A 15,621-nucleotide genomic window follows, 5' to 3' on the forward strand; every position below is an offset into this window, starting at 1 on the left:
CCGGCGGAGGAAGCGGGAGAGTGAGCGGCCTGTGCAGAGAGACGGTGGTTCTCCTGGTAGAAAAGTAAAAGTGTGTGTGTGTGTGGTGTCGGCGCGCGGGTGGATTTTCCCCTGACACACCCACCTGGCAGAGGATCGATGAGCAGAGAGACTGATGCAGAGCGAGGGGAGGCGAGGGGAGGCGAGCCGGGCGCGAGGCCGAACTGAGGAAATGTGTCGCTCTCATACCCACATGTCCCTGAGTCAGCGTGTCGGAAGGTCACGAATAACCCTCCTCCTTCCTCCTCCTCCTTCCTTCCTTCTTCTTCTTCCCCCTCCTCCTCCTCCTGCTCCTCTGTCTGGAGAAAGAAAAACTTTTTCTCTATTGAGATAGCAAGACCAATATCCGCCTACTTCTGCTTTGAGAGGAAAGGCAAACATTTACTGAAGAACTGAGTGACTAAGGAGCTCCGAGTTTTCAGTCCCAGCTTTACTGATGCAGCCGTGTTCTTATTTATTTCGTTTTGGTTCATGCAGGTCAGGCCACACTGGAACTCTCAGTCTGAGATGTACAGTATGGTGCATCCATCGTGTCTTTGGGTAAATTTAGACTGTTGAAAGTCGGTTGCTGACAGAAAATAATGTCTGGATCGGTCCTTTGGATCTCACTATGACTCAAAATACATCGTGTGTGCTGTTTGGTTCCAGTTTTACAGACATGAGAAAGAAAGCAGGCCGCTCAGAAACGTATGACGCACAAGAAAAAGGTTGAATACGTTCAATCAGCGGCTGTTTGGAGCGATTAGATATGAATATAGATGTATATTGTTTCACCTCGTCATGCTACGAAATAACAATAGGAAACCGACGGTGCTTTTTGAATTCATTCCTTTTAGCACAGTTGTCTAGAATAGTTTGCTAATTAAAAAGTTAACTGAAACTGAGACTTAAAGGAGCAGTACGTAGGATTTAGTAGCCTCCAGTTGCAGATTGCAACCAACTGAACAACCCGCGGCTGCACAAAACACTGAACCATGTAAAAAGCTCCCTCTAGATCCGGTTTGGTTTGTCCCTTCAGGGCTACCATAGAAACATGGTGGAAGAACACAGCGCCCGCACACCTGTAGGTATGAAGAGCTCATTTTAAGGTTACGAAAAACACAACAATTCTTAGTTTCAGGACATTAAATGCTTATAATATAATAATATGAATATAATGTTTCATTTCTGCCAATAGACACCACTAAATCCTGCACACTGGACCTTTAACTGTTTCATCAACCAGTGCTAATGTAAAGTTAGTGTAAGTTTATCAACCTAACTGGCTAGAAATGAGCAACTCGGTGAAAACAGTTTGTTGTGTGGTTGGTTTGGAGACGGGCACTTCAAGAACAAATACCACTTGAAAAATTTAAAAACACTTCTTCTTTTTTTTCCGCCAAATGAGGAAATAAAGTGTTCACAGTTCTCCGGATCCGGTTGAAATTCATTTACATTTTTGAGTGTTTGAAGACCCAATTATCTTTTAAGTGGATGTCATGCAAGACAGCCGATATAAATAAATGGAATGGAAAAGACGTTTAAGTTGGATTGATTAATTGATTGATTGATATCAAACTTGAAGCTTTGTTTATATCCGTAAAGTTTGCCACGCTGAAGTCACTCTATTAGGCATTAAACCCAACTCAACACTTCCTGTAGGATTTCAAAGTAAATACCCTCTAATATATTAGTCATCGGAAACCCTCCATTCCTTAACGAGGCTTTTATTCTGAAACATTCAGAGGAATGTGTTGTGTCTGAAATCGGACCATAACACTTTAGATTAGTAATCCAGAACATCTGAGCTGGGATGCAGCTGTCCTACTCGTGCTAATCGAAATGCTTGGATGAAGATCTACACGAGCAAAATAATCGAACCCAAAATCAATCGGTGGCAAAATGATCAGTTCCCAATTCAAAAACGGTCACCGAGGAATTAAGAGTTCTTCCTCGCCGAGCAGCGAGCTGCACATCTATTGATGGCGGTTTCTGAAGCCAGTTTTTGTCAGTCAAGAATCAGGAGGCAGCTGTTGGAAGTTTTCAGTTGAGCGACAGAAACATGAGCAGCGGAGCGGCGGCGTGAGTGTTGGCGAGACGTGATAAGCGGGACCTGTGATTGTGGACGGGACCTTTCAGCTGCGCAGCACGACGGACCTCATTAACTCGTCAGGCTGCGAGGGGAAGTCGAGGGCTTCTGTATCGCAACAACGAAACAAGATACCAGTGATCTCATCCTCCCCTTCCCTTCATTCATCCCGAGCGCTTATGAGTTGCCGTGGCAACTTGTGCGCGGCGCGTATGCATGTGTGTTGGTGAGCATTAGCGGGGGCCTGAGAAACCAGAGAGTGAAAATTATGTGTCATCAGAGAGGATTAGGAGCCCACGGTTTAGTCAGGGGTTTGGGATCCTGCTGCTGTCGTGCTTGAGGGTTTGATTCAATGTAAACACACACCCATGCTCAGAAACGCGCACACGCACAAATTGATTTCCTTCCTTTAACCTGCGACAAATCTGTATGAGACTCTTTGACAGAAAAACAACTAAAAAGGGAGAAATGTCTGAGCTCCAGTCGGTGTGTGGATGTGTTAAAGGAACAGCGTCGGCCTATTAATACCACAACCTTTGGTCAGTCAGCCAACTCATTGTTGACTTTGGCGTCATCGCTCCCCCGAAGGGAAGCACCGAGCGCCGCGTAACGGGGGGGGGTCGTCACGGTGGGCAGAGGCGTAGTGTTGACGTACCGCGGTGGCCGCCCGCACTGTCGAGTTGTGGCTGAGGTTGTGTAACCGCTGTGGTGGTAAGTTTACACACAATAATCAATAATGTAGCCGAGATATTTAATTTAATAAAGCCACCAACTTAATCATGCTGTTTTCTCATCGGTTGTTCTCATCGAAAGTGGGATTGTGTCGATTCCGGTCACATGTTCCCGCAAATGTTTCAGAATAAAAGCCTTGTTTACCAAACGAGGGGTCTCTTGTCTACTGAAACGCTTCAGGGCTTTTAATTTGAAATGGATACAGGAAGTGTTGAGTTTGTGTTCGTGCGTAAGACGGTCACTCTTAACAGGGCAAACGGTAGCGGATCAAAACAAAGCTTCAAGTTGAAGTTGTGAATCAATCGATACACCTCAGATGTAAACGTGACTACTTAAGTTTTCATTGGCTCTCTTGTTTCACATACTTGCTTTAGAGGTGATTGGATCTTCAAGCAAAACAGAAATGCGAATTAATTTCAACCAGATCGAGAGAACTGTGAGCTTTTTATTTCCTCACTTGGAGAACAAGAAGTGTCGAAGCATCATTTTGGTGACGACGCGCGTTTCCAGGTGAAGCAGCAGCAGCAGCAGCAGCTGCTCTGGTTACCCTTCATGTTGTGATGTCACGAGACCCCAGCTGACTTTGGCTTTGCTTTATATACTTTATGGATCGCATCCACAATAAATATAAAGAAGTGAGAAGAAAATAGGGTCGGAGAGGGATTCAGGCGTCGGCGCGGTGTCCTGCTCTGTGAACGTCGTCTCTGTATACAAGACTTAGTATCTGTTTCCCTTCCTGTTCGCCTTTCCTTCCTCTTCTCACGTCTTTATTTGGTCCTCTCGTTCTCGCTGGTTAACCTGCTCTGCCTTCGCGTCTTCATCCGCCGCCGCTCTCGCTGCTCCGTCCTGCTGTTGTTTTCTTTTTCGTTTCTTTCTGTTTCCACTCTTCCTTTCTTCTTCTGTGCGTCGCTGCTGTCTGTTAATAAGCCTCCCGGCGTCGCTCTCTAACCTTCCCGCAGGAAGTTTCCTGTCCTGAAACGGAGCCCACGCTGGATTGCTTCCTGCCAAAGTGCGTTGTGGGACACGTTTGTTTGGGCCCCCTTCCTCCTCCTCCTCCTCCTCCTCCCTTCTGCTCCTCTTGTTGCTTCCTCCGTCGGGCTCTGTGCAGATGGCTGAGGCCGGCAGACCGGATCTCGGAGGGGTTTTGGCAGCGCTGCGTCTCTCTCCGGCCCGGGAGAGAGCATACCGGAGCCATGACCTCGCGACCCGGGCTGCACTGCTGCCCGCCCCGGCCTCGCCGCTCTCAAGTCAGCCACGAGAGACAAACGTACAGCTGCTGCACGCTGTGCAGATGGCAGCTCGATTCAATATCGATGGAAAGTCAATGACGTCGTCGGTCGGTCGTCTTCCAGTCGGTTCCAGATCTTCTCCGTGTTGTCTCGTCGAATTTTGCCGAAGTTCGTACAAACTGCAAAAAAAAAAAAAAAGGGTTCTCCCATTCACCGATGTTGAAAATAACCTTTAATCATCAGAGGGTGAGAAGGACTCGGTGACGTCCAGCGTACCAGAGGCTACAGATAACGTGGCCTCGTTATCATCTGGACTGGGTTCACAGGTTTGGCCTGGAGGCTGATCCTGGGAGAAAAAGTAGAAACTCTGGGAAGAAAATGTGAAGAAATATAGTATCTTATCTGCCCGCCGCCAGTTCCTGCGGTGGTGAAACACCTGTATCCCGTTCCCTGACACTTTCTTGGGATGCGTGTTGACGAGCCGAAGGTCAGAGCGAGACAGCCGGCGAGCTGCTCTCCAGATAACCTCGGCCTTCCCGCGCTTATCGGCGGCGCTCGCGGCGCTATCTGGACGTAGAGGACTCGAAGGGAAGAAATGAGAAGCTGAATATCTGGACAGGGTTTCATTTCATATTGATTGCTCACTGAAAATTTCCTTTGTTTGACGGGCGGGGGCGCGGGGGAGGCTGAAAGTGAGCACAAGGTTCCTATTACTTGCGTGACAGTGACATTGGCGGCCAAAGATAACAGCTGTCCGACTCCCAGAGGAAGTGTTTGAGGCCGGCGATAAGTGAGATGTAAGAAATGAGTAGTTAGGCTCCGTGTGGGTGTCAGGGAGGTTGTGATCGGAGCTACACACTGTTGCAAGTCTGGTTTTCTGGTTTTCTGTGCGTGTGTGTGTGTGTGTGTGTGCGTGTGTGCGTGTGAAAGACAGAAGATATATAAAAACAAAAAGAAAAGGAGGTGAGCCTGCCTGAGTCATCAGCCTACAGTAAATCCTTCGGTTACACCGAGAGCACAAAATGATGCGCCGAGGTGGCAGGATCTGTGTTGACTGGAACAAAAAACAAGTGGATCGCTAAATGTGTGCATCCTGTTGTGTTTGACAATAATAATAAAAAAAATTAAAAAAAAACATTTTGGAAATAAGCACGGTGGCTAAAATGACTGAAGTCATTTGGTGTGATTACAATTGATTGATTCTCGATAAACAAAAAATTAAAAACTGTCACGTGAGGAGCAGGCTGATATGTTGAATCCTGGCGTTCATCGGAAAAAAAAGAGGAAGAGAAATAGGATCATCTAGAAAACGTGACATCTTTTCAGTTGTCTTACGGCAGTCTCAGTTTTTTCCCGCCACCGTGCACCATGTACTTTGAGGCCTTTACAGGAACAGCGTTTAATTGTTAGCTTCAGCATTCAGCTGCTTGGGTTGTATCTGGGGTCAAGTTAGCTGTAAATGCTGCCACCAGCTTCTACGTTTTAGAGACTTCATACCTCATAAATAAATGAAATAAATTTGCGTTTTGTTTCCAGTTCCTTCAGGACATCAGGAGCTTTCTGAAGGCCAGCGTGTTGGCAGCTGCACCATAAAATGGCCGTGGCATTAGGCGACGGTATAAAGTTCGTCACGTCGCTCTCGAAGAAAGTTCAGTCAGTTGTCTTCCAGCATCATAAATGACAGGAATAAAATGTATTTCCATTCATAGTTCAATTAGTATTTTGACTTTGGACTTTTCTAGCTGTCCTTGAGCTGACTTATGACCCGAAGAAAAGCTGTCAGCAGATGTCCAGAGATTCATGCCGCCTCCACGGAAGTTGTGAAAAATGTTTCTCGGACTAAAATTCCCTTTTTGCACAACGTTGAAGTGAGACAGAGCTTCTGGTCAGATTATTAGTTTTTTACTTTCCACAGTCATCTTTCTGTTTCCTCAGAACGCTTGTCGGCCACTAGTGCAGATGTTTTACACTTCTGTTCCCACGAAATATTTCAGAGTGCGAGGGAGGAAAAAAAAAAAAAAAAAAAAGAGCTATTCACTCCCGTTTCCTCTGTCCTCTGCTCCCTCTGTGCGTCCTGGTCCTTTTATACAAATAGTAATGAAATGTCTGTCCTCTGATGTCCCTGTCTGGAGTTCAGAGAGCAAAGAGCAGATCATAACAGATCACATAAAATAACAGTCTGACCGTCTTTCTCCAAGAACTACCTTCTTTTTTCATTCTTTTTTTTTGATCCCTATGATTCACTCTTTATTCTTCTCCTCAACCTATCATCTTCTAATCTTTTATTCTAACCTCCTCTCGCTTTTCTGACTCGGTCTCCTCCTTCATCTTTTTCCTTTATCTCTGCTGCCTTCCCCGTAATCACTCCCTCCTTTTGGCTTTTATCTCCACTTCCTCAATATCCTTTTTACTGCCTCTGCCTCCTTCCTCCCCACACCCCCCCCCCCCCACACACACACACCCTCTCCTCCCCCCTCTTCCTTTCCTCCCTCCCCTTCCCCCTTCACCTCCTTCCTGCCTTTCCTTCTTTCTTCCTTCCTCGCCTCCAACACCCCCCCCACCACCACCACCACCACCACCACCACCCACGTCCTTCTGCTTCTCCTTCAACTGAGCTCATCCTTCTCTTTTCTTCCTTCCTTTTTCCTTTCACCTCCATTTTGTTGCTTCTTCACCAAAAAAACCTGGTCTCAACTTATTTTCCATCCTCTCCTCCCCCCCTCCCCCCCCCCCCCCCCCCCCCCCCCCCCCCCCCCCCCAAAATCCCTTCCACCTCCAGGTTTGCAGCCAGTCTTTTGGAGCAGGGAGGACGTGGCCCAGTGGCTGCGATGGGCCGAGAAGGAGTTTGCCCTGCGGACGATCACCAGCGGCTCTTTCCAGATGAACGGCAAAGCCCTGCTGCTGCTCACCAAGGAGGACTTCCGCTACCGATCCCCTCACTCCGGTACTCCTCGACATACATTTCTTGGTTTCATTTCCAGACAGGGAAAACTGGAGACATTCGTGAAATGTTTCCCAAATGAGTCACTTCAATTGATTGCGTTAGATATTTCTGTTGTCCAACCCAGACTGGAAAACAAGATTTATAAACTCGGTAGGAAGAGGTGTTTCAGATCATGGAAACACTGGACTGGCTGCAGAAAAAGAATCGGAAAAATGGCTTGTAATCGAGGGCAAAAAACGGGCATCTGCCCTCACAAAATGACTGAGATGAGCGAAACAGTTGTTAAAGAGGCCAAAAATGTGACCTTTGATCGGCAACCCTTTGTCATTCAGACCAGTATTGGTAAACTGGAGCTGGTGTGGCTTTAAAATCTGTTTACAGCAAAACAAAACACAAATCAATGAAGTCAGCTGGAGCAGAAGAGGGGAGGTGGCGGTGCGAGTGAGGCAACCGTTACAGCGAGGCTGCTGGGGGAGGAAGTAGGAGACGGTTGATCAGGAAGTACAAAGCAACCTCATGTGTCACCCCGGCAACACCAGCGGTCAGGCGCGTGAAAATGAAATGGAAGAAAAAAAAACAACCTAACAAAACGAAGTGTTTTCCCGCACCGAGTTTTGGATTTCTGATCTAAAGATGAAAGAGGATTTGATGACTGCACGTCGCCGCCGGGAAAGTTTACAGTGTACACAGTCGGCCGAGGGTGAAGTCATGCTGCGGGGTGTGGGGGCAGGATGACCACGATGTCACATGACTGGGATGAAATGAATGATCAGTTTTATGAAATAAGAAAAAAAAAAAAAAAAAAGATGATTTTGCAGATCAATTGTCGCAGAAATGACAAGTATACTTAGTTAATGTAATTACTACAAAGCCTCGTCTGGCTGCGCTCCCGTTTGCCCTGTTGACGTTACTGCATTACGCTGTTTATACAAATTCAACACTTCCTGTAGCCCTTTCACATTAAAAGCCTTGTTGCATTTCAGAAGGCAGAAATATTCTTAACGAGACTTTTATTGTGAAACATTTGCAGTTATGCGTTATGACGGAAATTGGACAACAGATGAGTAGTGAAAAACAACCGTTGGAAATAGCAGGATTAGATTGTTGAGTTAAACTAAAGTAACGGAAATAAACATGATTGATTATTGTGTGTAAACTTGTCACCGTAGAAACAAGTCACAGCTTAACTGTGTGCGCTCCTCTACTTAAATAAATAGAACTAAACTGATTGCCAGCTTCTATTTATTCGTTCATTTGATGAAGCATTATTTCTTTTGAATGTATGTGTTCAATCTGTCTTACTCCGAAAATATGTATCTTAGCACCCGCTTATATATCTATAGATTTACAAATGGATTCATCGAGTCATTTTTCCATCCTCCGTACAGCTGTGCAGTAAATGTGTTGAAGCTGCTCTGTTCAGTTGGGTGTATATTACATGTCTTTATGAATCACTTTACATGTCAGGACTAATCTGGAGCGACGGAGTGATGTGACCCAGCTGACAGCTGTTCTCATATCGGGACGTTTCCATTTCAACTCTGCGCAGGATTTTCACATCCTGTAAAGAAATCTGCAGTCTGGGAAGAATATGGAAAACGTGATTAATCATCACAGGTTTCATTAGTTGTTGTTTGGTGTTTTCTTTTTCTCTTGCGTGACACTGAGGGCATCTTGTTGTAGGGTGGTTTCCTGCATCAGCTGCTTCAGATATTTGATGTTTGAAGTGATAAAACGTGCCTCGATGATACCCTTGATGATATTTCAGTATTACTGGTTTCTCGGGCTCCGCTGTCAGTGGACGTCGTCAGTTTTTAGGGAACCGAACAGTTTTCTGGCTTCTGATGTTTCCTCCTTTGCGTGATTATAAGCGTTACAGTTCCCATCGGCCCCTGCTGTGTGCCGTATTTTCCTTCATGGAAACACAGCAGGGGAATAATAATTTGAAATAATAGACCACGTTTTCTTTCCTGGAACGTCTTTTACCTCACGTCCAACAGTCAGCTGCAGTTTGAAGCCGCGCGTTCAGACTTAAACATGTGCAACGGGAAACGTGAAGCAGGTATCAGCTACCACAAACTCTAGGGGCGCTTTCTAATGTTACCTTCTAGAAACTGTGATGAATACGTTTCAACATATCATTTTGGATGCAGGTTTGAGACAAAATGTGACGCTCTAAATTTGTAACTTTGAAACACAAAGCAAACACCAGGAAGCAGGAATTTTCCCCACAGTGAAACTGAGAAAGTGAGAACTGAAAGGTGTGTGTGTGTGTGTGTGTGTGTGTGTGTGTGTGTGTGTCCCATCACTTCCTTTATGAGAACCATGTCCTTCTTATGGTAAGCCTGTAACAAAGCCTTTGAGATAATGTGTGATTGGCAGTCTTTGTTAAACCCCGTCCAGCGTGGCTGCAGTCATCAGTTAACAGTGTAAATGTTTTATCACGCCAGCAGCGGAGCCGTTGGCGTGTCGGTGTTGAGGCCAAACGGACAGCTGTAAATCATTCAGTGAACTTCCTGCTAAGGAACCACTACTATATAACCACTTAAAGGAGACTAACCAGGGTCAGATAGAGCTACGGTTCATTTACCTGTGTCAACAGGTAGGTCACGTTTTCAGTTGCACGGCCCTGCAGGGCCGGATATATGCAGGAATTTACATTTCTTCTATTCTTGTTTGACAAATCCAGGCCTGTGGCAAACAATAAGCAGACCTTTTTGTCCTAATCCATGTTAAGTGTTGAATATCCAGGAAATATTTTCTATTAACAAACAGGTCTCGATTCGCCAGCATCACACGAACGTAGAGGCTGCCGCCTCTGCAGTAATTCTTCCATTGTTGCTCGAGCTCCCTGCTGCCTGGAAAGCAGAGGGAAGAACAACGGGAGGAACCCGGTCCCGTGGATGACGCCCGCTGACAATCCCCCCCCGCCCCGATTCACGCAGACGTAAGACGCCACCGAGAGCCGCGCGGTAACCTCTGACCTTTGCGTCCCTGCAGGTGATGTCCTGTACGAGCTGCTGCAGCACATCCTGAAGCAGAGGAAGTCGCACGTGTTTTACCCGTCGGCCTACTTCCCCGGGAACTCCTTCCACTCGCTGCCCGAAGGCGCCGTGCCGCACCTGAAGCTCGAAGGTCAGTCCAGAAAGCTGCGTTTCCCCGCTCTCGGGCTTTTTCACCTCTGGAATGAGAGAATTTTCATTGGACCGACGAGTCCGTCTTCAACAGGGCCTTTGTTTGATTTAAGGGACAGCGAGTATTTTCTCTTCATTGGTTTTCTGGGCTGTGTAAAGCAGCCGTGTTGAGGTGTGAGGAAGACAAAAATGAAGAGAAGGTTCCGGATGTTTCCCGAAGCGATTCACACGCAGCCACGACGTCACGTTTACAGCAAGCGTCCGCGCTACGATTAGCGAGTCATCTACGACGAACGCGTGCACATGTTGTTGCGATGCATCGCCGTACGTTTTGCGTTCAAGTGGTTAAGTCGTAAAAACACAGTTTAGCAAGCCAACAGGTGGGCGACGTAATGCGGGAAACACAAAGACACGGAGGGAAGAAACTCTGGCGAAGAAGTTGTAAAGAAACTCTACATGATTCAAATGACGATATATTTGACCTTTCATGACCTCTGTCATTTCCATAAACGTCAGCAGACACATCACAACTCGTGGACTCGAGGCTGCTGGAAAATTTCAAGTCCCTCGAACTCTTTTCGACTGTTGATTTTGCCACATCCTTTTTTTCTGGGGTAAATAAATAAAAATAAAAAAAAATAAAAACACAACATAGAATTAAATGTGTCAAATGTAAAATCCTTTTTAAAATAATGTAAAGTTTGGGCGTAGTCCATAATATTTATATCCACCAACCAAAACCACCGACACAGTGACGACGGACGTTTCCCGCAAATGTCCAATTTGAAATTTCATCTTAATACAAAACTTTCTGTCTTTTAAAAAGTGAATAAAACATTAAAAAAAAAAAAAAAATAGATATTCGAGGAATGTGAACGGCTGAAACTTAAAATGAAAGCCGCGAGGCAGCAATCTGTCTGTCTGTCTCAGAGTCACAGGTTTACTTGGCACGCTCGTTTATTGTCAACAAGGAAGTAATGATAATGTTCAGTGAAATACCCGACACTTCTCTGGCTCTGATCTGAGGAAATGTGACTCAACAGCAACCAGATGGGACGGAGCGCTAACTTTAGATACTTCAAAACGTTGACAGTAAAACCTGCTCGACAAGGAAACGCAGCTTTAATTAAACAATACAGCGAACCACAAGCTGCTTATTATTACTACCGTCTTCCTTGTTCTGGGGTTTTACTCTGGCCTCCTTTACTCCTTTACTTTTATGACCACCTGACATTAACCAGAAAACTTCTGCATTAATAAATGAATCCAAAATAATGAGGAATGTAACTGTGGGATATTAGTGCCACCTGGTGTTTGTTTCACGCGCAGCAAGTCGTACCAAGGAGTGAGGAACTTCCAGTCATGAGCGCCGTTTCACTTCCTACAAGGAAACCATGAAAAGTATTTCAGGCTTTGTTGCTCGTTTCTATTCAGGCTGCTGGATTTTCAGGGAAAGGCAAGTTCAATACACTTACTGTGGGTGGACAAAATAATAGGAACATTATCGGGTGTTTTTTGTTTTTTTAACTGCAAAGCCAATATCACTTTTAATGCCGAGTCTCAGCTGACGGCCAGAGACGGACGTTGCTTCAGTTCTTCGGTCATATTTGAGGCCGGATTTTTTTTTTTCCGTTCTTTGCTCAGTGGCTGAAAGTCTCTCACAGACAGTCAATATTTACCTTACTGTTGACACACCGATATGGCAAACAGTGGCGACGGTATACAGCGTATGATATACACCAACTCACATCACTAGATTCTGGGCTGAACGCACAAATTTACAGATTATTATTTTCTTTCTTGATTCACCTGCTGGATTTTTTTTTTTTTTTCATTACTCAAGCGATTGGCGAGACAATAAAAGAGTAAATATAAACGAATAAAAAGTAAATAAATGTCTCCCACCTCCTGACAAAATGTCAACTTTGATTTATAAAAAAAACCAAAACAACTGTCCGGTAGCTGCAGATAGTCATCGCGTGTCGTATCCTTTGTGTCCTCAGAAACGGTACGGCGGGGGCCACGCGGTACAGAGCCCCTCCCCCAGCACCCACCCACCATCGAGCTGCGGCACCGCTCCCGCTCCCCCCCACCACCCGGCCCCACGGCGGTCCCCTCCCGAGCCCAACCACACTCGCCCGGCCGCCGACGACCCCCTCCAGACCTTCTCCCAGCTGCCCGACAGCAACCACCACCTGCCGGAGGAGATGTACCCTCTGTCGGTGTCCCCCGCCGCGCCCAACGGCCGCTGCGCGACCCCCCGGGAGGCCCCCTGCCCGGGCAGCCCCGGCGGCCAGGAGGCGGGCCCTCCTCGCATCATCCAGCTCATGCCCAGCACCATCATGAACCCGCTGCTGCTCAGCCCGGGCAGGAGCGGCCCGGGGGCCGGCGTGGACTTCAGGCACGGCCGCGGAGGAAACCCGTCCCAGGAGAACGGGCGAGAGGGGAAGGTCCACGGACACCATCACCAGCTGGTCCAGCAGCAGCACCTGCTGCAGGAGGAGGCGCTCTACAGGAACCACGTCATCATGCCCGTGTCTCCTCCGGAGGACCAGCAAATGCCCATCGGGCGGATAGCAGGTGAGATTTAGGCCCCGCCCCGTTTCCCACCGTGGGGTCGTCCCCCTCGTGTAGGAAAGCGTCTCCGCCGAGCCTTCAGAACCACGCTAGAAAGGGAACGGCTTCAAATCTTCAGATCTGCTCACAAACCAGACGTTATTCAACCCGTTTGAACCACAAATTGTGTTTTCAGATTACAAACGTGTTTATTGAAATTGACCGTCATTTAAATCGACTTGTTTATTTTATGGACCGTCATTTAACGTGACGCACGTTTTTCACGGAACCGCGTTTTCATGTCGGCTCCCCGCAGACTGCAGGCTGCTGTGGGACTACGTCTACCAGCTCCTGTCAGACAGCAGGTACGAGAACTACATCCGCTGGGAGGACCCCGACAGCAAAGTCTTCCGCATCATGGACCCCAACGGCCTGGCCCGACTGTGGGGCAATCACAAGGTAAACACACAACACACACACACACACACACACACACACACACACACACACACACACACACAACACACACGCATGAACGTCTGACTTGTGCTGGTCATTTCTTCACACTTTCCATCTGCACGGACCGATATATATATATATATATATATATATATATATATATATATATATATATATTTGTTTTTTTCATATCAAAAGAAACGATAAACCTGTGAAGTGAAATCTGTTTCCTGAGCTGCAGACAAGATGTCAGACAGGGAGCAAGAAGTTCCTCCTTTCTGACGGGCAGCTGTCAATCAGGACGTAAAACAAAAACAATCGGGACCGTGTCCGTTTATGCTCGTTGTTGTTGTTTTTTTTTATGCGACGATATCGGCCAAGACACGAGTACAAACGGGCCGCTGCTCAGAAAGCGAGAAGACGATTGGCTGAAGTTGCGCGGTCGACACAGAAATGTGAGGACGCAGGACGGCAGAGCCGCACCGCGCAAAGACAACCGAGGCCGCCCGCCGAGTGCGGCGGTGGGGACGGAGAGAGCCGTCCTCCGCGGACGTAGTCAGCGGTCGCCCGCGCGGCTTCCTTCCGCCTCGTCCGGCGACGAGTTACGTTTTCGGCTCTTTGGATATCGCCGAAGCGTCGAGGAGAAGTCGGGATGAGACGCGTTGTTAGTGAGAAGTAAAGGGACATAAATATATACTGCACATCAGTGTGACAACATTATTATTACTGACGAGTCTTGCTGTGTTTGAACTCTTACAGAACAGGACTAATATGACGTACGAGAAGATGTCACGAGCACTGAGACACTACTACAAACTGAACATTATCAGGAAAGAGCCTGGACAAAGACTTCTCTTCAGGTACCAACGTCGTCCCGTCTTAGTCTGTGCAGGTCTTCTTTGTTCATTTCGAAATCATTTCTTCCTTTGAATTTCTGACGAAACAAAAGAGAAGGAGACTAAACGTTGTTAAACTTGTCTGCGTCCCGTCGCCCAGGTTCATGAAAACCCCCGACGAGATCATGAACGGACAGACGGACCGGCTGGAGCACCTGGAGTCCGACACAGACGAACAAATCTACATCAAAGAGGAGTGCTGAGGAACTCTGGGAAACGGAGTCCATGAACTACTTACTACTACTACTACTACAGCCGCTGATGCCTTTCAGAAGCAGCTAGACAAATCGAATCCGGAGCGCGTGGACGTTCGCTCGTTTGAGTCCGACGGGGAGAGACATGAAATCTGATTTCTCTTATCTTTGCTTTGGATGTTTTCCTGAAGTAAAAAAAAGCAAAAAATACAAAAAAAAAAACAAACAAAAAAAAAAAACAGCATCAGTTGTTTTGGATTTTTCTCATGGACAGAGCTGAAAGGACTTTTTTTTTAGTGTTCCCGTTTATTTCCGAGCTGCAAAAGCCAATCACTTCGTGCTTAAGTCACTTTTATGATTTTTTTTTTTTTTTTTCGTCTCATGCATTATAATATGGAATTTTGCTGTTTGTAAAAATAAAATTGGGTGTGTGTGTGTGACAGGAATGTTTTCACCCTGGAATAAACATTTTTGATCAAACTGGATGTTCTTTGTGTGCATTACTTCAAATGGAACAGATTTAACTGAACATTATTCAGCTTTTTTTTTTCTTGGTATTAATGATCTCTCTGGTTGTGTGAAGGTTTTGTGTCTTTTTATGCAGCAAAAAAAAAAAGCAAACAAGTGATCGCTTACAGTTTTGCTGGTTTCAGTCACAGACTTCAGAGGTTTGCTGATGAAGCCTTGTTTTGCATCACAACAACGTTTGGATCCAAATCAGGCCTCTGAATGTGAATTAAAACATTTTGTTTGTAAAAAACGTTTTTTTTTTTTTTATGAGTGAAAACGTTTGCCGCATTTTAAAACCTTTTAATTCCGAGTCAAAACCTTTTGCTTGCAAGTTGAATTAGACGCGATGGGCCGGACCTACACTCGGTTTGACGGTTTCTCCATCAGCCCATTACATCCAAATTCAACTCGCAGGGAAAAGGTTTCGACTCACAACTAACGAGGTCTTGATTTGCAATCTAAACTTTTTGTGACACAATAAAGAGGCTTTGTGAGTCTGTGACTGAAATATAACAAAGTTTTAAGGGAAAATATGTGTTTGCAATTGTAATAATTTTATTTTCAGTTCATATAGTTATACTTATCGTTTTGAATTTATTTTTTTTGATTACCAAGTGTGAGAAATGAGCTCTTAAAACTTTTTTTTTTATGCTGCAATAAAGAGACACAAATCTCCCTTCATACGGATGAAGACTGATTGTTTGTGCCGGTAAGTGAAATACATCAGGTCTCCACATGATGGCAGTAGTGGACAACTTTTGATGAGAGGACTCGCCATTTGGATGCGTGCTGCAGTTCAACTGTTCACTGAACACACACACACCACACCTCCCCGATTAAAGCCTCTTTAATGTGTGCTT

The 15,621-nt window shown here is 46.0% G+C and overlaps 1 protein-coding gene across 1 annotated transcript in view; it reads left to right on the forward strand.

Moving 5' to 3' along the window:
- etv6 (ETS variant transcription factor 6) overlaps positions 1-14,731 on the forward strand; it is a 27,653-nt gene extending 12,922 nt beyond the window's left edge. The window contains 7 exon segments of the mRNA XM_069156595.1: positions 6,848-7,012; positions 10,013-10,147; positions 12,150-12,234; positions 12,236-12,726; positions 13,019-13,161; positions 13,921-14,021; positions 14,158-14,731. Coding sequence (XP_069012696.1) covers positions 6,848-7,012; positions 10,013-10,147; positions 12,150-12,234; positions 12,236-12,726; positions 13,019-13,161; positions 13,921-14,021; positions 14,158-14,260 — 1,223 coding nt within the window. The 3' untranslated portion in view covers positions 14,261-14,731.
- Positions 14,732-15,621: the final 890 nt, after the last annotated feature.

The sequence above is a fragment of the Embiotoca jacksoni genome, unplaced genomic scaffold (genome assembly GCF_022577435.1).
Source record: "Embiotoca jacksoni isolate LCO1_2020_lvr unplaced genomic scaffold, fEmbJac1.0.p SCAF_21, whole genome shotgun sequence".
NCBI classification, from domain to species: domain Eukaryota; kingdom Metazoa; phylum Chordata; class Actinopteri; family Embiotocidae; genus Embiotoca; species Embiotoca jacksoni.